The sequence below is a fragment of the Giraffa tippelskirchi genome, chromosome 14 (assembly GCF_054371585.1).
Source record: "Giraffa tippelskirchi isolate mGirTip1 chromosome 14, T2T-mGirTip1v1.2.pri, whole genome shotgun sequence".
Taxonomy (NCBI): Eukaryota; Metazoa; Chordata; class Mammalia; order Artiodactyla; family Giraffidae; genus Giraffa; species Giraffa tippelskirchi.
The window spans coordinates 55,208,910-55,235,146 of record NC_137288.1 but is presented as its reverse complement, the minus strand read 5'-3'; the positions used below and the strand labels follow the sequence as shown (position 1 = coordinate 55,235,146).

Genomic DNA, 26,237 nt, shown 5'->3' with positions numbered 1-26,237 from the left:
GAGTAAATGCAGCCATGAAATTAAAAGACATCTGCTCCTTGGAATAAAAGCTATGACCAATCTAGACAGTATATTAAAAAGCAGAGACATTACTTTGCCAACAAAGTTCGGCCTAGTCTCTATGGTTTTTCCAACAGTCATGCATGGATGTGCGAGTTGGACCATAAAGAAAGTTGAGCGCCAAAGAATTGATGCTTTTGAACTGTGGTGTTGAAGAAGACTCTTGAGAGTCCCTTGGACTGCAAGGAGATCAAACCAATTCATCCTAAAGGAAATCAATCCTGAATATTCTTTGGAAGGACTGATGCTGAAGCTGAAGCTCCAAATACTTTGGCCACCAGATGCGAAGAACTGACTCATTGGAAAAGACCCTGATGCTGGGAAACATTGAACGCAGGAGGAGAAGGGGGCGACAGAGGATGAGATGGTTGGATGGTATCACCGACTCAATGGACATGAGTTTGAGCAAGCTGCACGAGTTGGTGATGGACAGGGAAGCCTGGCATGTGGCAGTCCATGGAGCTGCAAAGAGTCACACACAACTGAGCGAATGAACTGAACAACGGGAGAGACCACCGTGCACAGAGAGCGCAACCCAGGAAAAGCAACTACAAGACACAGACATGTACACTTACACTGATGACAGAAAAAGCACAGGGCAACAGCAGGAAGATAAACTGGAGCCAGAAGTTCGGCCTTGGCAGGAAGGGCTGTCCTGCAGCAGAAAGGACAGGAGGACGTGGCATGCCCACCCACAGAGCACGAGGCGGCAGCAAGGAGGACAAGTGACAGCAGAATGAACCTCAGAACCTGCTGTGACCACCTTCTTTCCCACCAAGCCTGCCACATTGCCCTGGCTGAGCAGTGGGGATGCAAGTGGCTGACCCTTGGAGAGGAGGAAGCTCACCAATCCCACGGTCACTTTAGAAAGGTCAACAATGCTGTTGTCAAAGTATCTGACCATGTGCCAAGTTCATGAGAAAGTTTAGCATCTCCCTAAGGTATGTTTCCTACACTTAAAGAATGAGTGTATTTTCTTAGGCACACAAGATAAAAACAGGTGGGTCCAAGTCTAAGAGCAGCCAGCCTGGCGTTTTGTCTCTGATCATGCAGTAAAGGGCAGGGTGAAGGGGAAAAATCATAATTATATGTCTTTATATGGCACTTAGTTTTTATTAGGAGAAGGCAATGGCACCCCACTCCAGTACTCTTGCCTGGAAAATCCCATGGACGGAGGAGCCTGGTAGGCTACAGTCCAGGGGGTCGCTGAGAGTCGGACAAGACTGAGCGACTTCACTTTCACTTTTCCCTTTCATGCACTGGAGAAGGAAATGGCAACCCACTCCAGTATTCTTGCCTGGAGAATCCCAGGGATGGCGGAGCCTGGTGGGCTGCCATCTATGGGGTCGCACAGAGTCGGACACGACTGAAGCGACTTAGCAGCAGCAGCAGTTTTTATTAAATGCCTGCATGTACAATTTAAAAATATAAAAACCGTAGAAAACAAGATAATATTGGAAGGTACACATGAGTTAAGAAACAATAAAGAGAATACTGAAAGGAATCTAGAAAGCAGAAATGTGAAATGCAAACAAAATGAAAAAGAAATTAAGAAAGAAGCATTACTATTGTGATGGAAAAGCTCTATGTCTCAAACTGTGGAGGTGGTTACACACATTCACACCTGTGATATAATGGCACAATTCTAGCCACACACCATGCCCAGGACAAGTTCCTGGTGGTGATTCCGTGTAAGAACTAGGGAAGCTGGGGAGGGACACAGGGTCTCTCTATACTAGCTTTGCAACTTCCTGTGGCTTTAACAAGTTCCTCAAGAAAGAGGGGGAAAAAAAAGGAGTAAAGAGAAAATAAATGCAGAAGTCAAGCAAAATTTGGTCAGGACCAATATTTTAACAAGTAACTAAAAAAAAATAATAAACTTCCTGATAAAAGGAAGCTTGACTCCAAATACTAAAAGGGAACTGCATGACAAGGCACTGCAAGGTGGCTGTGAAGTCAACAGAGACACAGCCTAACGAAGTTACTAGACTCAAAAGATCTTATTAGAATCGAAAGCATCTTTAGCATAAACCTTACAAAAAAATCACGTCAATTGTGAGGCAAAAACTGCTGCCATACAGAAAGTTTACTTTATTAAATGTACGGATTCTTTCTTTGATAGCTTTATAAAAGATCTTTTATATGTTTCTTTAAGGAAAGATTTTAGTAAGCTGGAAATTTTACCTAAGCAGTGAAATTATCATGAATATTTGATATTTTCAAACAAACTGAAATTACATTTGATATCCAAGTTACCTACTAAGTGCTGCCCAAGATGTTCCTGTATTTTGCATATCTTGGGAAACAGCGTGGGTAAGCTGAGGCTAAGAATTCACAAGAGCAAAAAATATAAGAGGAAAAATTTTCTAAAGACTAGAAACTGTACAATTCATGTCACAAAGGGCCATTCACTCTAATACATCCAGGGATCCAAGAAATGGAGACAAGAAAGACTAATAGTCCATGAGGGCAACAAACACAAATAGGTATTTGATATAAAAGAAAACACAAAAGATGCTCATCATCGCTCATGATTGAAAGTTACACTGAAATAGTATTGTTTTCATCTATCAGACTGTTGACAATAAAAAGTTTAATAAGCACTCTGTTGGTTAGGTTGTGGAAAAGCAGGCTCTTCCCTAAATTGCTGGTGGAAAACTAAACCAACACAACCTCTAGGGAGGGGTTGCACTAATTTAAATAGGAACATGAACACATATACTCTTTGTCCCAACAGTCTCATTTTTAAGAATTTATCCTGTAACACATCCACCTACACATCTATACATAAACACACAGACACATCTAATAAAGCACTACATTTAGACTGTTCAAAGTTCCATGGACACACACACATACCTATATATGTGTAAACTTTTGGAGCAATGTTGACTTACATCATTTTTGAAAAATTAAAAAGTTGCTATAACTTGAAGATTAAGTTAATCTATAGACTGTGTTCAAACATGTAAAATATTAGAATTCTTATCCAAACCTTTGAAAAAGCACCTACCAATCTCATTAGTATTAAGAGCACAAACTAACACTGTTAAGATAAAAAAAAAATCTAAAATTAAGTTATTTAAAATGCTGATAAGAAAACAGTGAAATGCACAACTTCATCACACACAGATGTAACAGCAAGTCAGTAAGACCCTTTTAGAAAACAGGTTGGCAATCTGGAAAGCCTGAAAATACTCTTATTCCTGACTTGGTAATTCTACTTCTGAGGAAATCAGTTACAACAGAGAAAAATTTTATGAGCAAAGTTGTTCATCTCACTATCATTAAAACAGCAAAAAAAAAAAAAAAAAACCAGTATCCCCAATATCTACCAAAAGCACCAAATAAACCATAACAGATTCATTATGCAGTTTATAACATTAATTTTCTTTTAAATACAGGGAATTATTGTAAGTGAAAACAGAGTATGAAAATTTGCAAAGAAAAATGGCTTGAAAGAAACTCACAAAATATAATTGTTAGCTTTGAGAGATGAACCTATAGTGACTAGTTTTCTTTACATTTTATTCCAATTTTCCTATACTGAGCATGTATTTTTATTACTAAAAAAAAAAAAGTAAGCACCTACCCTGATAAACTAGTTCCTGAAATTTCACTAGGAGAAGAATGACTCAGCGGAGAAGTGGAAGGTCGGAAGCTGTCCTCGCCATCCTCCGAGACGTGTCCACTGCGCTCAGGAGAGGGACTTTTCAAATCTATCAGAAAGATGTATTTTCCAATGAGGACAGGAAAAAAACAAAACACTCCATGCAATTTCTTAAGTGTGACCAATTACTCTGACACTTACCAACACTTTTAGGTGAGATTATGGAATGGTTTTCAAAAGCCACGTGCTTTTCACTGTTACTTGTCTCACTAATGCACTCATTTTGCCTCTGGTAGTCTCTACTCTCCTGTAGGCCTTTACACTCTTCTGACCGCCAGAGAGATGCTACTCTGGGGTTCCCAACGACGGAGCAACTATCAGAGGCTGGAATGGATACAGAGGCAGCTTTTTCACCACCACTGGAATCTGGGGATTTGTGCTCAATGGAATGTGTCGTCACATCAATCGCTGTACCCTCTCTCTCGCCCACATTTGTAAGAACTGAATTTGAAGAGCTAATTGTTCTCAAAGATGCCTGATCCACGCTGTCTCCACTTTCACCATAAAAACCGGCTGCAGTGTCTACCTCTGGCTCCCTCATGCTTATGCTAGTAGCACCCAGGTCCACCACATGGATGTCATGTGTAGTCCGTTCTTTGGACAAAGATAAATCCCAAATACCAGACACACCAGCTCTTGAAGAGTTCTCCAGCCCACCTTCATATTGACTAATTTCTGTTTTTTTAAGGTATCTCTCCATATCAAATGTGCTGGATCCATTACTTTTTTCCAGATCATTAGGTAAGAAATGAGACACAGCAGAATAGTGCCTTTGTTTACCATCCTCCTGACAAGTCTTCTCCCGGGTTTTATTTGAAAGTGCCTTGATCATGGTGGCAAGCTGGAGGGGGTCAGCACTCACTGACGCTTCCGCGATGGCAGAAGCAATGGTGCTTATCCTCAACACAGAGTCACTCTCGCTGGGCAGCTCATCTGTATGTCTCTGAGGTTTGCTGCTGACAAGGAAAGTGTCCTAGAGATCAGAAAGTTCACATCACTTCTATGCACATGCAGCTATTAGTTTAATCTTTATTTGTAAGTGCTACATAAGATCTAACCGCAGCAAGAAATTAATGGTGTACCAGTTGAATCTCCTAATGAAAAAAACAGCTGCTATCAACTTTAACTGCAGAGTACTAGTTCACTTACAAGGTCCGATCATCAGCTGTTCAAAAAACATCTTCAGGAGTTAAAACGCTAAAACTGAATCAGAGAGTAACTGTAAACCAAAAAATTAAACTACTGAAACTGAGAAGCCATTGAGTCACAGTGATTCCAAGTATATTCTTGGTAATTTCAGTCAACTGTTAGAATTATTTACAAGCAAGACAGAAACAGAAGCCAGGGTAAAACAATGAAATGGAACCAACAACAAAGCAACATAAACCTATTTAATATTTTTTAAATACAAATTAAGACTTCAGCCTCCAGGAATAGTGGACTAAGTAATGCAAACCAACTCTGGCTGAGAGCAATCAGAACAAGACAGCATGTCCAAAAACAACTCTGAGAAGGTACTAGACAGCTAAAAAAACTGAATCAAAAACTATGGGGCCAAAATCCAAAAGAGAGAATCCCAGAGAGGTGAGCCCAGTCCTGGGGATGCTATTCCTCAGGGTCTCTGCTGCTTCAAGACAGGGCTACTGCTAAGATGTCAGGAAGCTTAAGAAGCTAAGAAAATTATAATTTTTAAAAAAGAAGCTAAGAAAAGCTGCTATTAAGGGAGTAAGAGTACAAAAATCAGGTTGAGAGTCTGCCAATGATAAGGGAGAGGTGGTGATCACAGTGAACATCCACACTTTAGGACAAGACCACAGAGGGCTACGCCCAAGGAGTAAAGGTGGCTTAGCTCCAAACAGCTCGATCCCAGGAACTGAATTAAAGCAACCTAAGACTGCCGGGGTTCCTTACTCAGAAGCAAGTAAAAATCCTGTCTGAAAGGTATCTCCCATGGACTCAAATATTTCAGCCACTTTCCCTGTAAAAATGTACTCTTCACAATGCTCCAAGATAATGCATCCCACATTCCAGAAAGAGAGAACTGCAGAGCATGCAGACAATGGACTCTCAGAGTCTAAAACACATCTAAAACATCAAATCTAACAAAACCTAAAACATACTTAAGGAAATAAAAAGTAACATTAAGGGACTTCCCTGTGGTCCAGTGGCTACACTCCCAGTGCAGGGGGCCCATGCTTGATCCCTGGTTGGGGAACTAGATCCTGCGTGCTGCAACTAAAAAGATCCCATGTGCCATAATTAAATACATACATATTTAAGAAAATATATACATATTTACACACATATTTATATTTCTCAATTATATACATACATATATACATATTTAAGAAAAACAACGACACTGAGAACTCAACAGAAGACGAGAAATTATCAAGAAAGAACTAAATGTAAATTCTATAATTAAAAAACACAATAACAAATTAAGAACCCAATGGACAGTTTTCACAACTTGGACACAACTGAAAAAAGAATCAGACTTGGAAGAGAAGTCTGAAAAAAATAATACAGAATGCAAGAGAAAGTAACAGAAAACACAACAGAACAGAAACAATATAAAAGAAAAAGATACTGTAAAGTCTAACATACTTGTTAACGAACATACACCAAACAAAAATATGTTTCAAAAATAAAGGTAAAATAAAGATATTTTCAGACTGGTAAAAACAGGATTGATTAGCAGTAGTCCCTCACAAAACAAAATTATAAGGGCATTCTTCAGGCAAAAGAAAATTAATCTTAAATGGAAGGTCAGAGGTATACATTTGTTGTATGTAATAATAGTAATCACCATCAACATCATCATAATGTCTTATGGGATTTACAAAGAGAAATAAATATAAACAATAGGCACTTATAAGACTGGAATGAAGTAAACTGAATGTTTTATGATGCTTTTAATGTTAAGGAAGAGATAGAGAAAACCAAAAAACCCCAACTCAATGGACATGAATTTGAGCAAACTCTGGGAGATAGTGGACAGGGAAGCCTCATGTACTGCAGTCCATGGGGTCACAAAGAGCTGGACATTAGACTCAGTGACTTGAACAAAACAACAACAAAATAGCCAACATACTTTTAAATAAAACTAAGAGGGGAAGGCTTATTCTACTAAATATCATGACTTACTATAAAACTACACTATTTAACAGGGTCATACTGTTACAAGAAAGATTTCAAATATCCATCAACAGTAGAGTGCATTTATCAATGGCAGAATATTCATTGTAGAATACTATACAGCAATGAAAATTATCTACTATACTTACCATAGTTGAATCTTACAAACATAAGTGAAAAAAAAAAAGAAAAAATATATGCTACTATATGTATGATTTCTTACATATAAAGTTCAAAAAGAGATGAACAGATGACAGTGTTAGAGGTCAGACAGGAGGAAGCAGTCTTCAGGAGGGACAAAAACATGGCTCCTGGGCTGCTGACAACACTCTCTTTCTTCACCTTGGGTGTACATGGGTGCATAAGTTTTGATAACTCACCAAGTTTATGTTTTATAAACTCTTTTTTGTACATTTATTATACACTGATAATATTTAAATGATATCTGTAATAAAATTGAGTAAAAAAAAAAAGTCATGCATTTTTACATGTGACCTTATCTTGATCTTGTAAAGAATTATGACAACATGGGTTTTAGCTTTCCCTCATGAAAGGCTTAAAATACCTCTGCTTTTCCTTTACTGGCAGTTAATGTCACGTCATTTTCATCCACTTGTGAAATACTCTCCAGTTCTTCAGCCTGAAGTGTAACTGATCCTTCACTTAGCTGTGCCTTTAAATCTCCTGTAGAAAATATATAATACTCAATTTACATCCATAAACTATGTCACAGAGACAATCCATGCTATGAAGTGTGAGGTGAAAGTTGCTCAGTCGTGCCCAACTCTCTGCGACCTTGTGGACTATACAGTCCATGGAATTCTCCAGACCAGAATACTGGAGTGGGCAGCCTTTCCCTTCTCCAGGGGATCTTCCCAACCAAGAGATCGAACCCAGGTCTCCCACATTGCAAGCGGATTCTTTACCAGCTGAGTCACAAGGGAAGCCCAATCCATGCAATAACGACTACTAAATATAATTTACAAGGAAGAAATCTTTATATACCAAATATCAGTCAGCCTCATAAAAACTGTTTAAATGTACATTCACTAGGACAAAGAACCATATCATTGTTCATTTCGCTGGATTCTTCCAAGTCTAAATTTTAAAGAAGATTGTGGATTTTAATCTCTTCCTTGCAAAATACTGACAAATTCATTTAATACTTTTCACTTTGAAACATTTCATGAATACATAAGTGAATTTAAAAATGAATAGCTCTTTATAATAACAGAAAGTCAATTAATACTATGTACAGCCTCTTTATCCCACCATCCCAACCCACTCTCCAGACACTGGAATATAAACTCTTTAAGGACTAAAGCACATTTTATACCATTTCATAATATAATACACTAGGCATTATACTAGCAAAAAGCAGCTGTTTGATAACGATATATTAATCATGGAAGTCTGGCTTTTAATATTCAGAGATATTTATCATATTTATACTACCACGGCCCAAATCTGGAAACCCTCCTATAAAAGTCTGCCTAAATGATACATACAGTAAGTTATAATTCATTAACTCAGTCGTTTAACATGCTCAAGTTAGGCCGATCGATCACCTGAACAAATTATATTCCATTCACTTTGGGTTTTAACAGAAGGATTTAGGTGAATTTTGGCTGACTTGTTTCAGCTTTAAACTGAAAAGGCAATGTGAAGTTGTATAAAAATCAAATCAGTAACTAATACTCAAAAAATTCAAATACTTTCTTCCTCATAAGAACATGATCTCACAACCACTAATTTACAGGTTAAATAAAAAGTTTACTAAAAATTTCATTTAATCCATTACCTGAAAAAACACCATGGTTAAGATCAGCCACTTCTTTTTCCAAATTACTTCTTGATAAGTCTGATTTTCTTATTAGGGCAATAGGTTCTCTTTTCTCTGGTGATCTAATAAAATAACCAAATGATGGCTACAAAATAAACATGTGAATTATTTTCTTTATGTTCAACTGCTCTGAGAAATTCTAGACTATTTTATCCTAATACTGGTAACCTAGTTAAACGGATTTCAACAAAGTAATTCTGATTTTCCATTTAAATGTAAGTTGCTAGAAATGAACATTACAAGTCCAGACAGGACCTTTTATTTCCTTACTGCTAGCTATCTCTAATCATCAGAATGAATACTGTCAAATAATTTGCCCTTACTAAGAAATCCAAATGAAAACAACCCAGAAACGACACTTTGTTCCTTCAGCAATTATTATTGAGCACCTACTATCTGTTAGGCACTGTTAGTAATCATCAGTGACATATCAGTAAGAAAAAAGATAAAATTTTCTGCCTTCCTGGAACTTACAGTACTTAGAAGGGTATTTTATTTTACACAATAAATAGGTCCCTGAAAATCTGTATTAAGATTAGGCATGTTCCTACTGCCTTGGATGAGCATTCAGAAGGTCTGCGTTCAAGGACCTTGCTCAGGGGCAGGGAATTCCCCATCCAACTTCTTTCCAGAGCTCTCACAGAACAGACCCGAAATGCAAATTCACTAAAGGCACTCAATTTTCAACTGATCTTCACTTGGAGATTTCTTCCTTTGACCCAGCAACCCGAACCAAGCAACATTTCACAACTAACACAAAGTGATAGATGCATCTTTCCAGTACCTGTGTTTTGTCCAGCTGTTCAGAAAGGAATTCAGTTACTCTTCAACTTCTTTCATAATGTCAAAACCAATCGATCCAGGAAGAAATACCTGCCTAAGTATTTTCTCTCATTTTTTAATTCACTACACAGATAGGACCCACAGTTCAAATTATTCTGTAAATCGGCAGTGTTCTAACTCGCTAGCTGCTTCAAATTACACTCTCAGTGAAGTTCAGGTTTAGCATACACTCACTATGACAGCACCAAGTCCCAACACGGAATTCTTCGGAGGCACTCCCAAGCCCGAAACTCCTGTTTCCTACCGCCATCTTATTCCCCGGCCTTCGTGGCACCTCCTATGTGGCTCAGTCTCTGCCCACTGATCCTCCTCTGGGGTTTAGGAGACTCCTGCCTCTAGCTACTCTCACATCTGGGCCTGAAAACTGCTCCCTGCCTCCCTGTCCCCGTGAGATGCCCCCAAGCCCTGCGAGGGCCCCTTGCGACCTGGCCCTTGTCTACTTCCACCAGCCATCCGCCTGCTGCCCCAGTCATAGGAGCTGTCTGCCTGCTCTCTGCTCCTCGAATGTGCCACTCAAGCTCCACTTGGCACCTCCAGGCCTTCGCTGCGAACACGCCGCCTCCTCCCCACCTGTCAGGCACCAGCACAGTGCCCCTCCTCAGACACCGCCCTGACCCTAGAGATGACATAGCTTCCCCTCCTGCCTCATACAACTTACAACTACCACTGGTATTTAAAACTTTTTACACATACCTCTTATTAAACCAAGACACTATTATATTTCAAAACATGTTTTTAGACCAGAGATTTAAAAATTAATGAACCTCTGAATTCTTCCCACAACCAAGGACATAACAACAGCAACAAACTTCAAGTACTTGATGCATGTGAAGCTGTGCTAAACACCGTAGTACACCAGCACAGTAACCCACAAACCCTCTAAGACAGTGTTCCATCCTAGAAATCGGAAAATTAAAGCACAGAGGAGTTACATACATTGTTCCATGACACAGAATTAGTTAAAAGACAGAGCTAGGACTGGAGGAAGGGTACGACCACTAAAAATCGAAACCTTTTCCCACCATCCCACCACACCCCCATTCTGTCTCTGCTTTAAAGACACTATGATCTGGCTGCACTGTCACTGCATTCAGGACATAGGGCTGGTGCATTTAACCACTCCCAATAAACACGGTACTCACTCTTTTCACATTGTAACCACCACCAAGGCAACCGAGAGCTTCAGACCTTTGAGCAAAGAACTCCCCTAAAGACAGACGTAAGTAACTGGCGTCATCTCTGTCCACATCTGACGCACTCAGTGACTTCCTCAGCAGACCATAGTTGACCGAAGTTCCCCATGATGTATCTCCAAGGGCAACTGACATGTTCTGGGCATCTATATTTTCTTCCTAGGAAGAAAGTTATCATTTCATTTCTACAGTAAGCCTTCTGTTTTTTTAACACATAAAATACTAATATAACGAAAGAAATGTTAAGTACTTAAATTTTTAAAAGGTTTGGACAAATTCAAGCTTAAGCAGCTAACAAATGTAATGAAGTCCAGAAGAAATTTTTAATACCTGAGTTATAATACACATTGTTTAATCAAATACTAATTGTCATTGATACAAATCTTTAGAAAGGAATGTATCTTCAAATAAAAACAAATAGCACTACCTCAGTTTAAAACATGGTTAAAAACTATGGAAACATCTTTGAAGCCTATTAAGGCAGCTTTAAATGAATTAATAACCATTATTTCAGTAGGCCATTTATTTTTCAATTAATAATTAAGTGTATGAAGGAAAAGGCAGAAACTATCTAAACATAAGGAATATCAAGATGCAATTCCATACTATGTATCTATGTATTCTCACTATGTATTCTCAGAAAGAAATGAACATTTTACCTACATTTAAATACAAGAAAAATTCTAAACTGTGGTTGTCAATAAAATACAAACCTGCATAAACTGATGCTCTTTATTAAATTCTTCTTCATCTTGTGCAATCAAATCCAATGCATCAGCTTAAAAAAGAAGTTTACATAATTATATTGTACTAATGCCCAATTAAATACTAGCATATAAATACAACTTAGCTAATTAGGAAAATGAAATAGTAAAGAAATAAAACTGAAAGAAATACGTGAAAGCTTCCATCACAGAACTGATGACACATCTGCATTAAGCATGTAAGAGTATGTGGTTCTGGAACTTTTTGTAATGAACCCCCTACTGCAACTGATTTCATCAGGTACTAACTTGCCCTAACTTACTAACAGGGCTTTACAATGTAAGCTTTTTATAAGATTCACATTAATTTCAGCCTTGCAAATCTGGCACATGAGAGTTACAGCAGCTGCTCATGGTATGCATGGAATTTCATCTGGAACCATCAGACTGACAAGCCCCTCTGTAAATTCATCATGGTGCAAACTACCTATTTGTCCCAACACCCAGGACTGCCCCCGTTTTTGAAAGGAAAAATCCCACATCCCAGCAAACCCCACAGCCTGGGCCAACAGGGACAAGTGATCACCCAGTGTCTGTCCCTCAACGTTTCAACTGAGCAACCCAGTTCACCTTAGGAAACCAAAGGGCACACGGCCCTCCATCTCTAGGCCAAGGCCACAAGGCCACGTGAGTGAGCAGAGGGCCAAGTGTAACACGATGGGGAAGGGGACAGACACAGACTGGACAGTAAATGACCCTGCTTAAGGCATTAGAATTAACAAACCTGACTGAGGTTCCTAATGCTCTCATCCTCTGAGATCTCATTTATCTTTCTTGTCACTTTTCTCTCATTTCTACGTTATTGAGCTTTTATTCTAAAATGGATTTGCTTTTGTAACTTCTCATTTATTAGAGTAGTTCTTTTGTTCAAGACAATTTATAAAGACAGAAAGTAAAGCCTAAGGTGCTACTAGCTGCAACGCACAGGTGCTAAAGTGACTCGCTGTCCTAGATTAGGGAAGGCTCGGCTCAGTCCCAGTGATGAGCAATGATGGACGTGAGCCTCTGTTCCTAGAGAAACAAGTGAGGAGCTAAGCACATCCTCCAAAAGGGATTTGATGTGGCTGACCAGGATGACAGAGTAACCTCAGAAGACCATCAGAAACAATGAAAATGGTTAAAAGCAGAGGCTATCAGAACACTTACAGCCAGATCGGAAGTCTTCACTCAGTTCATTACTGAGAGAAACATTGAAATCTTGTTCTTTATCAAAAGGTGTGTAATAGGCGAGATCAGTGACCCATCTGCCCTCCTCATCCTGATAGACCACACTCTGTGGTGGGTCTGCTTCTAGAAAAGAGAATTTCAGGCACATTCAATGACACACAACAAACAAAATGATATGATATTCTTAAATGATTTCATTTAGCTGACTTATCTTAGTTATCAATGGTACTGAAACCTGCCCAAAATTAGGAAACCCATTTCCCCAAAAGAAAAGCCTCTCTCTGATGGTGAAATAGCCAGCCTTAGTCCCAATAAAGTCCATCACAGAGGATGAGGGAGGAAGGAGAAGACGACAAACACCAACAAAGGCACTTTTCCACCAGATCTGTGAATGAGTACACCGTTTTCAAATCCACAGAACATGTATATATTTTAATACCAAAGATTACACAAGTTCCACTTGGAAATACAGTATATTCAAAATGTGTATAAGTATTTTATATATTTCTTACTTTTATTTAAAAAGAAAAAAGAAAGAAACAAAGGCCCACTCACGGTCCTTGGTCTTTCCAACCGACTCGTAACCTTCACAGGTTTGCCTTTCACTGGTGGGTGACCACAGAGCATCAGTGGAATTAAATGCATTGTCACTAACAGGCTTCAAAGATGCTGCATCCACATTTGTTTGAATGGACACTTGAGGCATCTCAGTGTCTAAAAATCTATCCACAGGCAAAACAGTTTCTGAGTCTGATGCCAAATGCTTATTTTGATGAGGAGACTCTTCCTCCAGCTTTAGAGAATCCATCAAATCAAAATCATCTTTACCGGCATTTGTGTCATGAAAGTTAACAGGGTTAAGTCTCACATTAGGAGTCCTAAGAGTCTTCACCAGAACTTCTGCTCTTCTGCTTTCCTTTAAAAATTAAATAACAGACCAGAAATAAGTTTTGTTTTTCATAACTTCTTTCAAAAAAAAAAGTTACGCAGATGACAAAATATTTATTCTAGAAAGGAATGGACTACACAGTATTCTTCTAGACTGTACATGACCCAATCATAAAGAATTTACCAAAACCAAGGCAAATATACACCAACAGACTTGGATACCAAAAGTATGGCCAAGGTGCTCACTACAGTTCAGGATTTTAGAAGTGTAACTCTTGTAACTACTTTCCTACCCTATCTACAAGGATAGGAAGCCCATTAGTGTGGCTAGACTCAAAGAATTAATATGATTAACAGAGTTTGAAAACACAAATAACATTTAATAGGAGTAAAACAGCAAATACTACAAATGACCGTCAGGAGTCCAAGAACAACTTCATCAAACACGGCAGATTAAGCCATGGCCTCAAAAACATACTCTCCAACATTCCTTCCCAAATGGCACTCCTCACTCTTTCCTAGAATAACAACTGCTGAAAGGGACTTGTGTGCCCACAACACTCTTCTCAGATATTCAGCCACTGTTAACTATCAAGTGCCAGCGAAATCTTTAACAGGCTTCTCTGCTATGAGATGTATAACAATAAAAACAGCTTCACAGATAAGGCTTTTCAAAGTCAGGCTACTACACGGAGATAGTTCTATACAAAAGACAAAATACTGACTTTGAAATAAAGTCATACATTTAAATTCTAGTGACATCACTTATTAACTTGGTGATTTTCCAACAATTTTTTATACAAAAAATAAACAGTCTCTACTTTATCTCAAACTCCAAATGACTTAAAGATTTAGATGTAAAAGCACTAGGAGAAAATACAGATGGACAGTTTTATATACTTCAGTGAATAATAACTTCTTAGAGTTTAACCCACAAAAGTGTTACACTATCTCTTGGAAAAGATGTATCCAAGTCTTATTCCCAGGTGGTACCTGCAAACTGTGGCCTTATTCAGAAACAGGGTTTTTGCAGATGCAACTAAGTTGAAGATCTTGAGACAAGAACATCCTGGATTTGGGGTGGGCCTTAAACCCCACAAGCAGTGTCCTTACAAGAGAAAGGAGGAGGAGACCTCAGAGGGATCAGAAAGACAGGGACAGGCCATGTGAAGATGGAGCAGACAGTGGAGCGATGCAGCCATGAACTAAGGACACTAGGCCCCCAGAGGCTGCAAGAGGCAGGAAGGAGACTCTGGGGGGCACTTGGACCTGTCAACATTTTAGAACTGTGAGAAAGTAAATTTCTATTGTTTTAAGCTACAAAACTTTGGTAATCTGTTCTGGCAGCCCTAGAAAACTATCATAAACACCTGAAAAACTACCATAAAGCCTGAAATACATGAGGACCAGCAAAGGGAGACCCAGTGAGGTCACAGGAGAAGTTGCCGTCTCCAAGGAGAGAAGCCACAGGAGCCCACCCTGCTCATACCTGGATCCAGACTCCCCACCTCCAGAACTGTGAGGAGATATGTATCTGTTGTTAAAGTCAAAAAAAGAGAGTGCACAATGATCAAAGTATCTCCTCAACATAGAAAGTTTATAAAAACAAGTTAAAATATGAATATCCCAATGAAAGAAAAAAAAAAAAAAAGACAAAGGAGACCAAGAACTGACATTTAAAACCAGACAACTATTTTTCATATAGGATACTAGCAAAGACGAAGAAGACCCAGAACACAGGAAACCAGCTCTCTCCTCCACAAAGCACCTGAACACAATGCTGAAGAAAGAATGCTCTTCAGGCTAACAAGGCAAAGCTACCACCTGTGGGACTGTGACTGACGGTGGAACGCGGAGGAGAAGGACAGGACGGCACAGGGAGGAAACCTGGAGCAAAGCCACTGGTTGGGAACCCATTCCAGGTTAGGGCTTCCAACGGAGCAGAGCAGCCTGTTGCAACTGAAAGTCACAAGGCTTTGTTTTTTTAAAAAAAAAAACAAAGGCAGGGGGTCATTACAGCTGCTCTGACAGCATGTACACCTAAACACAAAAACAGAGGTCTCTGTCTATACTTGGACACTGTAACCCAGCAAAACTTGAAAGTAAGGAAACGTGAGAAGGGAAAAAATAAAAGCAATCCAAAAGTCTCTCAGGAGGTGGGGTTTAAAGAGGAGGCAAAGAAGGCACATGAAATCCCAAAGACCACCTCCTGATAACAAAGGAGAAGGAGGAGGAATCTTAACACCACATTCATCAAGATAGTCAAAGAGCACCACCAACAGGAGACAAATGGAATGACAGGCCTCCCTGGAGGATGTAATCAGAGTGCACAGCACTGCCCTATGTTTCAACTGTTCACACAGGGGGAATGTTTAATCAGGAGGGGAAAGCAGTCACATATATCTAGCACATGGATCATTTTACAAAACAGGCTTAAACTTTACAAAAAGTTTAATGACATGAAAGACCTCCATGTCACGGCAACCAAATACAAGTGTGATCCCCATCAAAGTCTGGATCCAAAACCAAAGAAATAAAAGACATCTGTAGACAGTGGATAAATGTGAACATGGACTGTATATTCATTTAAATCACAATATCAAAGTTACATTAGCAAATAAAAATTGTGATTATGTAGGAAAATGTCCTCATTCACAGGACGTAAACACTGAAGTGTTAGGGTAAAATATCTGCAACTTACTTGCAATAACTCAGTAAAAAAAACTACTTTTTGGAAGGACAAAGAAAACACAAAGATGGCAAAAATGTTCACAACTGGTTGACCTGGACAGGAGTATACAGATGTTCAGTGCATCACTCTAAATTTTTCTGCAGGTGGGGGAAAGGTAAGAAGTAGCAGGAAAGAACAGGAAGGGTATTTCTCATCAGTTTGTATCTGGGAAAATAGAACCCAAGGAAAACCAAAAGAAGTTTTATGTTAATAATTTTCTAATGAGTCCAGTAATAATTTTCTAATGTCAAATTCTGAAAAATCATAAAGACTGGAACATACCTGACTAGGATCACTTGTAGGTAACTTAAAATAATTTTCTGGAGGTTCCTGTCCTTCTAGATCCTCATACATCATTCCTGGAATCGCCAGTTGCTCAAAATAAGCCTCCAAATGATCATCATAAAACTCTTCATCATCAATATCATCATCTATCAGCAAAATGGAGGAAAAGTAATCAATAAGGTTGATAAATCATCTGCATCAACAGTCCATGTGATTCTGTCTAAACATTTGACATGAAAAAAACCCATAGTTTTCATCTATAAATCACTAAAAGCATTCTAATGTTTAACCAAACTAAATACTTAACCTTCACTGAGAAGACAACACAGAAGCAGCCACCACCAAACACTGGTAGTTAGGATAGGGCAAATGTGGCCATGGGAAAAGTGCTGTTTATTCAGAAAGCAGTGTGGCAAATGAGCAACTATCAACAAAGGACAGATGAGCCTGCCACAGGAGAAACAGAACTAAATTCCAGTGAATTAATGGTTAATGCTAATAGGAAACCTCAAACAGTATCTGATCTTACAAATGAAGAAACACAAAAAAGATGCAACAAAGTTGAATACTGATAGATATGATAAAAAAATTCAACTTCCACTAAACCCAGAAAGTTACCAACAGACAAATAAAACAACAGTGGCAGTGCTTCTCAATGTTCTACACACAGCCTGGCAAGGGCAGGATAAAACTAGAACTGTCAACCATCTGTAACAGTATTGTAAGCCTTTTCAGGAGGGTAATTTTCCTACTGCCTCTGAGAATCTAGCATACTAAAATAAGAACCTATATAAATTCAGGTCAACAATTCCTCATCTACAATTTCATAATCTAAAAATATTTTTAAAATTTTAGCAGCAAAACCTGTTTTGATTTTACAGTTTCAATTTATCCCACTTAGCTCACCAGCCTGGCCTCCAAAGCCATGGATAATTTGGTCTCTGCCTACTTGCTGGGTTTATTCCCAAATTCATCTTCCCACAGGTGCTATATACCTGCCACACAAAAGCACTGGCTACTCTCCAAATGTTGTCTCTATGCCCCCACCTTAGGGTCTCTGCTAAAGCCGTTCCTTCTTCTTAAATGTACATTTATTCCAGTGTCTATGTTAAGGCCTATCAGAGGCCTCCTTTTTCAAAGAGGAAAAATGACCTCTTCTTTCACTGAAGCCTCACAGACACACTTCTCAGTCAGAATGAACTTGTCCCCTCCTGTGACCCCCCCCCCCAATTTGTACCATTGAGACCCACTTCACACAAAGGGGAGCCATGCATCTCTTTGCCCACGGGGCAGGACTTTCAGAGCGCAGGGGCAAAGTATTTCATTGAACCCCAGTGTCTTAGCATGGTGCTTTATCCATTTATACGGTAATGATACTAACAGAGAGATGAGACTAAGCCTATCAGGAGTGCTATAAAGAAAAAAAATTTAAACTCCCATCGCTTAACGGAAGTGGCCATTTGAGTGCTGGTGGATAAGCGGTAAAGAAGGCAGAGAAACAGAAAGCTGCACAATCACTACGGCAACGAGGCAGCAGAAACACATGGAGCAACAAGCTCAGGATGAGGAAAAGATGAGCCAAGTTTCGTGACGCTACCAGAAGAATCTTCCAAGCTGGCAAGTGATATCAGTTTCTCGTTTTCTAGGAAACTAGTAAGGCTTAAGTCACTGTTTGGATTCCTCTCTCCAAAATGTTTTCCTGCATCAGGAACACCAATCTGTAAGAAATAAAACAAAGTGAGAAATAAAATTCAATCATTTTACAAAAATAATGTTTAAAAAATTCTTATGAAAGTAAAATAAAAATTGCATTTCCTTTTTGTAAGATTTTAAAGTACTGTGTTTATATTTATAAACATGAGACTGCTGGACACAAACTGTTTATCTGTTCAGCATCTGTCCTCCAAGGAGTCGGTCTCTTTTCAGTTCAGCGGGGCGTGCAGTATGGTTCAGTTACACCTCTATATCTGTATACATACCTGCACTGATGCCCAGAGGCACGCACACAAAGAAGTAGACATAAGGTCCAGAGGCTCACAGAATGAAGTTTTACCCCAACCCACCACTTGATACAGTGATTTACAGAGGGGAGGACAGACCCAAGTGAGCTCATTAAAACTGTGATTTTTTGTTAGTTTTTTAACTTTACACTGAAAGAAAGATGACACGCTTCTTTTTGGTCATGAAGGTTAAAAGTGTACACTCAGGTTGCCTACAAACAAATTCATCCTCCCTACCATTCAACAGATGATCGAGTGCCAGCTCTGTGCTGGGGACTCAGAATGCAATAAACCAAACAAAGAGTAACCCTCACCCCATAGAGCCAGTACTCCAGAGGATCCGCCGTGGAGCTAGGCAGAGCAGCGGTGCAGACAGCCCTGGAGACTCGGAGTTCCAAGCCAGCCCTATTCCCCACTTCCTGGTTACTTATAGCAGTTCACAAGCAGAAGACTTCTACCAATATTAACGGTGCTCAGCATTCATACTTGTGAAACAGGAACTTTCACTCTTCTAACAACAATTGAAATTGGTAACATATAAAAGATTACCTTGTTCTCTTTATTCATCCAGGATTGTGAACAAAAATCAACAGGTGAGTCTGTTAAGAAAACAAAAACAAAAACTGACAGACCAAGGTATTTTATCAATTAAATACCTAACAACTCTCAAAAATATTAGTAGCAAATTAACGAACTAAACAATTTTTCCCTTTAAATAGAATAGAGCACTTTTACAGGATAGTATAGAAGCCCATCACTGGCAGTTAAATTAAAAACCTGTTAGGGTGGAAGAGCTTAAAAAATTATACACATACCAAAAACACCTGAATAGGAATCTGATCAAGTCTTTAAAGCTAACTTCTGCTTTACAGAGGATGTGGGAAAGACAGAATCAAGGAGAATGACACCATGAGTAAGCAAACGGTAGGACAGCTCCAGGATGACAAGCCTAAAGACACCACAGCAGATGAAGCAAAACACAATGGACCCTTCCTCAGACCCCAGTTCGAGCAAGTCAACCGAGATCATCAGTCAAATATGGAACAGGGCACCATATGCATCAATAATAGCACTGTGGTTACACAGGCAAATGTTCGTATTTTTAGAGATGCAAGCCAGTATACATAGGAATAAAATGATGTCTGGAATTCTTAAGTATCAGAGGAAAATGTAATAAAAAACAGAAAAGATGAAGCAAATATGACAAAACTTTATACTATCAAACTGTGAGAGAGGTATATGGGGAGGTTTTGTTTTTTTTTTTAACTGATATAAAACTTTAAATCACCCTTTTAAAGTATACAACTCAATGGTTTTTAATACATTTACAAAGTTGTGCAACCATTATCACTCTCTAACTCCACAATGTTTTCATCACATCTGAAAGAAATGCTGTGCCCACTAACAGTCACTCCTCCTTCTCCCTGCCCCCCAGGCTCTAGCAACCACTAATCTTCGTCTATTGGATCTGCCTATCTGTACCAACGGATAAATTGATTCGCAGCATGTGGCCTTCTGAGTCTGTTCTCTTTCACTCAGATGCTTTCAAGGGTCTTCCTATTATAGCACATACCAGTACTTCACTCAGTTTTAAGGCTGAATAATACTTTACTGAATGGACACACTACATCTTATTTATCCATACATTAGCTGATGGTTATTTGCATTGTCTCCACTTTTTAGCTACTGTGACTAGTCAAGTTATGGACACTCATGTATATGAGTTTTTGTGTGGATACACACTGTCACTTCTCTTGGATGTATGTCTAGGACTAGACTTGCTGGGTTGTGTGGTGATGCTACGTTTCATGTTTTGAGGAAACATCAAACTATCTTCCACAGCCACACCACTTTACTTCCCAACGAGCAATGTGGTTTCCACAAGAAAGGAGATTTCAGCTTAATCAAAAAGGACAATGAAGAGACTGATTAAGAGATCTTCTCTTACAGAAGTATTATGACATTAATAAGTAAATGCCAAATCAAAGCATTTTTATAGTATCATAGTTTAAGATAAATACTGGTCCAAAGCCAGAGAAACAAGAAAGGAAATTAAAACTGTGTGATATCACTTATATATGGAATCTAAAAAAATACAACAAACCAGTGAATATAACAAAAAAGAAGCAGATTCACAGAAATAGAGAACAAACTAGTGGTTACCAGTAGGGAGAGAGAAGGGGGAGGGGCATTATAGGAGCAAGTGATTAAGCGGAACAAATTAGTAGGTCTAAAATAAGCTACAAAAACATACTGTACAACATGGGGAATATAGCCAACATTTTATAATAATTATAAATGAAGTATAAGCTTTAAAATTCATGAATCACTATATTGTACACCTGTAACTTATGTAACTGTACATCAACTACATTTCAATTTAAAAAGATATTTTTAAAAAGGAAATTAAAATACACACAATTAAGAAATAACTTCTCCCAGTGGCGTACCTTGCTCTTGCCCCAGGGGTGAGACTCTGTCGGAAGGATCCTGGCTCTGGAAGGGCTCTGCAGCTCTGGCATGCTCCCCTTCTACTCCTGCTCCATTGCTGGGAAAAGTGGACTCTCTGAGGACAGTATCCGACAAACACTGACTTTCTGTCTGGTTCTTTTTCTTAGCGACAGAACTTTCAAATTATGGAACAGAATAATAATGAAATATTAGTTACCTTGCATATATCTATAAAATACCCATTAATCAGTTATTTCACAAAAAGAAAAAGTAGACACAGTGAAAAGAAACATTTCTGGGCCCAGCCATCTCCAGGGGACTACACCATCATTTTGGTCCAGCGATGAACATCTACCAAAACCAAATACATTGTTACTCTGCCTCTCAAGTGATAAAGTGAGGTTTTGTTTTCTTTTTCTTCTTTCCCAGATCTGTGAATCTATCACATCTAGAGGAAAGCTCAGCTTTTTAAAAAAACAAGACAGACTTAAAGGATATTGGGATATTTGCCAAATAGCTACTTCTCTGAATTACAAATGCTTTCAAGTCACACTCCAGTCCCTGCCACTGTTGTTATCCCTGTCTTCCTTCTGCCTCTGTTGTTTCATATACGGATGAAAAAGTTCTTCCTTAAAGGCAATTCTCCACCCAACCTACTACAAAAGCTCCTGGTTCTCTCACCACTCCCCACAGCTATTTCACCAGCAAAAGGAGGGGGAGGAATGGAACTTCAGGAAAAAGCTGCTAAATGTAACAAATTCATCATGTGACAAATGGATACCCAGGGCCAGGCTTATATCAGGCCACAGTGAATGAAGATAAATAGTTTTTTCATCAATTCCAAGTTCTAATCCTCTGTCCTAGTTTCTCTACCTTTTTATTACAGCTGCAGTAGATAGTTGAATCAAAAAACAACCTGATTAAAAAATGGTTAGAAGACCTGAATAGACATTTTCCCAAAGACATACAGATGGCCAACAGGTACATGAAAGATGCTCAAACACTGATCATCACCAGGGAAATGCGACTCAAAACCACAAAGTGGTATGGCCCTTACACCTGAATGGCTAGCCTTAAAAAACACAACAAACAGCAAGTGAACAGAATGTGGAGAAAAGGGAACCCTCCTACACTACTGTGGGACTGTAAACTGGTACAGCCACTGTGGACAACAGCATGAAGGTTCCTCAAATAGATGACCAGTCCAAGCTCGATGCATGAAGCCGGGCACCCAAAGCCGGTGCTCCTGAACAACCCAGGGAGTGAGGTAGGTGGGAGGGTGTTTAGGATGGGTGGGGAACACATGTATACCTGTGGCCGATTCATGTTGATATACGGTAAAAACCATCACGATACTGTAAAGTAATTATCCTCCAATTTAAATTAACCGATTTAAAAAATTGAAAATAGAATTACTATATGATCCAGAAATTCTACTCTTGGGTATTTATGCAAAGAAAATAAAAACACTAACTGGAAAAGATACATGCACTTCTATGTTCACTACAGCATTATTTACAATAGCCAAGATATGGAAGCCACCTAAGTGCCCATCAACAGATAAATGGATAAAGAAAATGTAGTTGTGTATAGTACTCCGCCATAAAAATGAAATCTTTTGATTCAAAGTAAATCTAGAATGAATATACAGAGTTAACAATTTTTTTTATGATGATTATTTTTTATTTTTATTTTTTTTATTTTTATAAATTTATTTATTTTAGTTGGGGGCTAATTACTTTACAATATTGTAATAGTTTTTGCCATACATTGACATGAATCAGCCATGGGTTTACATGTGTTCCCCTTCCTGGACCCCCCACCCACCTCCCTCCCCATCCCATCCCTCTGGGTCATCCCATTGCCCCGGCCCTGAGCCCTTGTCTCGTGCATCGAACATGGAATGGTGTTCTGTTTCACATATGATAATATACATGTTTCAATGCTATTCTCCCAGAACGTCCCACCCTCACCTTCTCCCTCAGAGTCCATAAAATTGTTCTATGCATCTGTGTCTCTTATTCACCTAAGTGCCCATCAACAGATAAATGGATAAAGAAAATGTAGTTGTGTATAGTACTCCGCCATAAAAATGAAATCTTTTGATTCAAAGTAAATCTAGAATGAATATACAGAGTTAACAATTTTTATAAAGTATTTATGCATGCGTGCTAAGTCATTTCAGTCATGTCCAACTCTCTGTGACACTATGGACTGTAACCCACGAGGCTCCTTCCTCTGTCCATGGGGATTCTCCAGGCAAGAATACTGGAGTGGGTTGCCATGCCCTCCTCCAATGGATCTTCCCTACCCAGGTATCGAACCCATGTCTTCTTCGGCTCCTGCACTGCAGGCGGATTCTTTGCCGCTGAGCCACTGAGGAAGCCCCATGTACATGTATATATGCACAGAAAATCGTCCAGATTAAATAAAAAGATAACCAACATCTATTTTCCAATTAGGTTGACAGGTATTTACTGTCCTCACAACTGCCTGTATTTTATGATTTTTTCCCAATGAGCACGTATTACTCTTAGAAAAACATTTTGAAAGACTAAAAATGTTATTAATACCATATAAAGAAAACAGCTAAAGATTCTTAGAATAGATTAGAGACACAATCAATGTTCATCTTCCGTAAGACTGAATGAGACTCGCTCTTAACACAGTGAAAGCAAGATGAAGTAAGAACTCACTCATCATCTGAGAAGACAAGCCTTAACCTCTCTCTTGGCTCAGCTTCACTCTGGCTACTAGGCGACGTCTCCGATGGAACTGAAAACTTCCCTTCCACTAAGTAAGAGGTCTGGACATCAGAATACCTGCACACAAAAATTTTGTTGTAATTGTTAATAATTATACATATTTAAAATTCACATATAACATAGGACTGTATGACTATAAAATCAACCGCCAGGGGTAAAAACAGATAGGGCCCATAGTGTTGAAAACCATCACCCTACCTGCAAAGCACTGAAAAACTGTAGCAGCAGCAGCAGCACGTATATTTTCAACAAGAAAGTCATGGAAATCGTAAAGCTAAAAGTTTTTACACAGTTAATCCAACTCCTCCATTCCAAAGGTAAAGATGGTGCTCTATACAGAATGTTTAGGTTGGGCAGAGGATGGGAAAGAGATTCGAGTTTTTATTTTTTTAATTAAAGATTTCTCTGTAGCATGCAAACCCTTTTTAAAAAAAAAAAAAATTATTTATTTTAGTTGTACTGGGTCTTTGCTGCTAAACGGGCTTTTCTCTAGTTGCAGCAAGCAGGGACCACTCTCTAGTTGTGATGCACTGGCTTCTCACTGAGGTGGCTTCTTTTGTAGTGGAGCAGAGGCTCTAGGGCTGCAGGCTTCAGCAACTGCAGCATGTGGGCTCAGTAGTTGCAGCTCTCAGGCTCTAGAACACAGGCTCAATAGTTGTGGTACACAGGCTTAGCTGCTCCGTGACATGTCAGATCTTCCTAGATCAGGGATTGAACCTATGTCTCCTGCATTGGCAGGCAGATTCTTTATCACTGAGCCACCAGGAAAACCCAGAAGTTAAGATTTTTAAGCACAGGCATACTTCACACATTACACAAAATGGGTGAACTATACACATCACATTTGGGGATGCAGCTCAAATCACCAGCTGCCAGGGGGCTGAACTAAGAAAAAGCCAAAACACCATGAACAGAAAAACCACTGGTAGGTCAAATGGTCACTGGTGCTCAATCCCAAACTTACCCACCCACCACTGATAAGGTGATGGAATAGGAAAGAGAGTTTTATCTTCTGTGTTGACTTTACATAAATGGTCGTCTCCCTCAGATAAAGCAAAAGCTCAAGCTTGGCTGAGATATTTCACAGAAGTATAAATACATCACAGGCTTTACAGATCTGTAAAAAAAAAAAATCATCTGTTGAAACAATTCGTACCTGTTTTCAGAGCTGGATCTATTTCTAGCAAGTGTGGAAACAGCAACAGGCAGGCCAAGATTTGAAGAAAGAGTGACATTTTCCAAAATCCCACTATTACCAAGTAATGAATTGGTTAAAAAGCTTGGAAATGACTCCTCGGCTATACCTCGAAAATCTTCCATCTCACTGCAACAATAAAAGTATTCTTATATATCAAATATTACCATAAAATTTTTTAAATTATTAAGAATAGAAGTCTCATAAATCTTAGAAAACTGATAAAATTCTTTTTTTTGGAACAGCACTAAGGGTATACTATAGCTGAGAATATAAACCTCAAACTATCTTCTTACAATTAACAAAACAATGAGATACAACAGCTTAATTACTCTTGAATTTTGAATTTACTAATAAAGAATCAAGGAAGACATGACATCAATGGCACATACAGATGATTTCAGGACATTACTTGAAAGTATACCAGTTGAATACACATCCTAACACGGAATAGAAAAAACAGAACTAGCAAAATCTAGCCTGTGATTTCAGAGATTAAGGATGAGTAAACGGTTTAAAAAGTGAGTCTATTCAAAGAAAAATGTTCAAATTAAATAAAGTATATCTGGCACGTGGACAAGACAGAAATAGTAAAAGCGGCACACAAAGGCTAGGTCTGGGGAACCCTGGCACACTCTGTACTGTACTGCACACTCTGTACTGCACGCTGGCCACGGGCTCCATGGACCTCGAGCTCAGTGCTCGGGAGATGTCACTTAATTTCAAAAATATTTCAGAGTGCTTCTCATGTAAGGGTTGTGTGGAATTCAGTGAAGAAAATAATTTAATCAGGAAAGACGAAGTGAGAGGATACTGGCCTTATACTTTGAGGAATGACATCAACTTTTATAGGCAAAGTATGAAATAAGGGAGCTTTTAAAGAAGACAGACAGAAGCAGTGGTGGGAGAGAACTAAGATTTATTGCATACCCACTACCTTAACTCACTTATCCTCAATTTACTAAAAAAAGAAACTCAGAGACTAAACTAGCTAAATTTATCCAAGGTTGTACAATTAGTAAGATTCATGCCCAGGACTAATTCCAAACTGTTCTAAACACTAAGTGTATGGTGACCATAGGAGGTGCTCCACTGTATTCCGGCAACAGGTAAGCAAAACCATGGAGCAGGTCCCACAAGCCTTAAATGGTGTATTAGGAAGTCTGGCCTAATCCCATCAGCTGAAAGGAGAGGAAGAAAGAGGCTTAGAGCCTGGAAGGATATTCTAAGCACTGCCACTACTG

At 38.9% G+C, this 26,237-nt stretch overlaps 1 protein-coding gene across 48 annotated transcripts in view; it reads right to left on the bottom strand.

Annotated features, from left to right (window-relative positions):
- The window catches only part of LOC145534388 (nucleoporin SEH1), a 101,910-nt gene that overhangs the window by 48,284 nt on the left and 27,389 nt on the right, over positions 1-26,237 (bottom strand). For 43 of the 48 annotated variants that reach the window (XR_014074526.1, XR_014074552.1, XR_014074522.1 and 40 more), the window contains 14 exons: positions 24,955-25,122; positions 23,730-23,855; positions 21,033-21,208; positions 19,132-19,181; positions 18,180-18,300; positions 16,580-16,728; positions 13,234-13,594; positions 12,658-12,801; positions 11,461-11,525; positions 10,697-10,906; positions 8,670-8,796; positions 7,434-7,552; positions 3,872-4,703; positions 3,653-3,779 (listed from right to left, as the gene is read on the bottom strand). Coding sequence is in view for 15 of the 48 variants with exons in the window: in XM_081561761.1 (XP_081417887.1) it covers positions 3,653-3,779; positions 3,872-4,703; positions 7,434-7,552; positions 8,670-8,796; positions 10,697-10,906; positions 11,461-11,525; positions 12,658-12,801; positions 13,234-13,594; positions 16,580-16,728; positions 18,180-18,300; positions 19,132-19,181; positions 21,033-21,208; positions 23,730-23,855; positions 24,955-25,122 (2,775 nt within the window). In the remaining 33 variants the exon portion in view is untranslated. The remainder of the gene's footprint in view (positions 1-3,652; positions 3,780-3,871; positions 4,704-7,433; positions 7,553-8,669; positions 8,797-10,696; positions 10,907-11,460; positions 11,526-12,657; positions 12,802-13,233; positions 13,595-16,579; positions 16,729-18,179; positions 18,301-19,131; positions 19,182-21,032; positions 21,209-23,729; positions 23,856-24,954; positions 25,123-26,237) is intronic. The other 5 variants (XR_014074531.1, XR_014074541.1, XR_014074542.1 and 2 more) reach the window with 1 other exon arrangement.